Genomic DNA, 2274 nt, shown 5'->3' on the forward strand with positions numbered 1-2274 from the left:
ATCCATGGCCAAGGGGGCTGAAGGCAGAGACCGAGGAGCAGATGATGAGCGTGCGCGAGCCGCGGCGGCTTCAGCTGCAGCAAGGGTTGCCTTATTCTTATTCTTTCTCTTCTTTTGCCCCTTCTTAGGTTCTTCCGTCAAATTTGGAGGACCTCGTTTTGGAGCCGGCTCGGGAGCGGGTTCAAGCTCCTGGGTATGGTAAGTGACCCTCTCATTTTGACGCCTCAAGTCGGCAGCCAGCGGGGGCCGCATCGGTTGGGCTGGCAGTAGCCTGCCCTCTAACTCTAAGGCTCCCAGCCTCGCGTCCAACATCAGCCCAATCTTTTTGGTCATCACACACATCATGTTTTCCAAATTGAGAGACCCTGTACCTGTATCCTCCTTGCTAGAGCTACTAGTTAACCTAACCTAACCTAACCTAACCTTTTTTTTTTTTTATACAGGGGAAATGCATTACGCATACCACCCGGGCGCGGGGACACCCGGGTGGTTATGTGGGACTCCCACGAGAATCCGGTGTACCCACTAAAACCCCTGTCTGTCGCCTCGGTGCCTTAGGGCGGAGTTACGGGCACGCGGCGTCACTCATCCACGACTCCGCCAGCAACAGTCCATCAGGACCCATCACAAGTAAAACCTCCATTAAGTGCGTATCCGAACACTTGTCACGCCTCCTACCCGAGGACCTCTTTCCTATGGATGTCAGACGCCCCCGTATCTGACACCCGGAGGTCTATGCTAAGGTGGCAAGCGTCTGTCGTGCGCAGCACGCCTGCGTCTCATTCTACGTCGGCGCATAGGGTCAGTCTCGGCCTGAATCTCCCGCTCGCGCTCCGCCGCCTCTTTCCCGGCCATGACGTATTCTGAGAATTCTAGCATTGTCTGCCACACCTCTTCGCCGGAGAGCATAGCTTGCACTACGGCCGGCAGCGACAAATCTTGCCCAGTACGGGCAATTACTTCCTCTCTTTCTACAGAACCTAACCTAACCTAACCTAACCTAACCTAACCTAACCTAACCTAACCTAACCTAACCTAACCTAACCTAACCTAACCTATCCTAACCTTCCTATCCCTCTACCTATCCCTCCCAGGCCTTGGGGAAGGCCATAATGGGGAGGGTATGTGGGACTCACTCTTTCGGCTCCCTCTCCTAGCGAGAGGGAGGGAAAGAGAATACCCACTAAACCCCACTCCGGCGTCTCACCCTCTCAGACGTTGTATGGGGGCATCATGGGCTCGCGCATTCATTCTTCCACAATGCCCCCCGTCTCTTCCCGGCATTAGGCCAGGGAACCCGCACCAAAAGAGAGGTGAATCAGGGACGCTTCTGATTCTCCCCCCAGACGTGTAGGGCCGTGCAATGTGGGCCCCAACCCACTGGCCCTACCGAGGGAGGACGCGGTTTACCGCAGCGTACTGCGCACGTCTTCTCCCTCTTCGTCTCTGCCGAAGCGGGGGCGCGTCGGCCGCGTCTTCGCGCTCCCGCTCCGCTGCCTCCTTCTGCGAGATGACCTCCTCGCAGAAGGAGACAACCGCCTTCCATTTTCTCTCGCTGCCCAGCATGGCCGCAACGACGCTGTGCAGCGAGAGATCCGTCGTTCTTATTGCTGCCGTTAGAGTACGGCGCTCCTCCTCCCAACGACTGCAGACCTCTAAGGTGTGTTGGGCCGAGTCATCAGGGTCACCGCATTCGTGACACTGGGGCCCTAATTCCCTCTCTATGTTGTGCAGGTAATGACCGAAGCAGCCGTGTCCGGTCATCACCTGCGTTGCCCTATATGATAGGGCCCCATGTTTCCTCTTCAACCATTCCTCTATATGAGGGAGTACTGCCCCTATGGTGCGTGTTCCATAAGGGGCGTCCTCCAGGCCGTCCTCCCATAACTCTCGGAGCCTGACCTTAGCCTCTCGGTCTGCCCGCTCTGCTGCTTCTGGGTCCAAGTGCTCTCCTCGAGCCCTGGCCTCCGCCCTCAGCACGTATCTCTCCGCTAGGACCTGGGCATCGAGCTCCCACGGAGGAGTGCAAGCAAGGAGACACGCCGCCGCATGGGATACTGTCGAGTAGGCCCTAATTATTCTTAGAGCCACCACCCTTTGCGGCCGCCGGAGCAGAGATTTGTTCCCACTCGACAGCCGGTCCGCCCAGATCGGGGCCCCGTATAGGGCCATACTTCTAACAACCCCCGCAAAGAGGCGGCGGCATGGGGCTCTTGGTCCTCCCACGTTGGGCAGCAGCCTACCTAGGGCGGAAGCCGCGCCCACAATTCGGGG

General features: G+C 57.8%; 1 protein-coding gene across 1 annotated transcript; it reads right to left on the bottom strand.

Moving 5' to 3' along the window:
* Window positions 1-1386: 1386 nt before the first annotated feature.
* LOC134805502 (uncharacterized) lies at window positions 1387-1764 on the bottom strand. The gene has a single exon (XM_063778796.1). The coding sequence runs from the start codon at window positions 1762-1764 to the stop codon at window positions 1387-1389; it is 378 nt and encodes a 125-aa protein (XP_063634866.1).
* Window positions 1765-2274: the final 510 nt, after the last annotated feature.

The sequence above is a fragment of the Cydia splendana genome, unplaced genomic scaffold (assembly GCF_910591565.1).
Source record: "Cydia splendana unplaced genomic scaffold, ilCydSple1.2 scaffold_127_ctg1, whole genome shotgun sequence".
NCBI lineage: Eukaryota > Metazoa > Arthropoda > Insecta > Lepidoptera > Tortricidae > Cydia > Cydia splendana.

Coding starts and splice junctions, on each gene's coding strand:
- LOC134805502 (XM_063778796.1), bottom strand. CDS start 1,764: ATGACCGGACACGGCTGCTTCGGTCATTACCTGCACAACATAGAGAGG.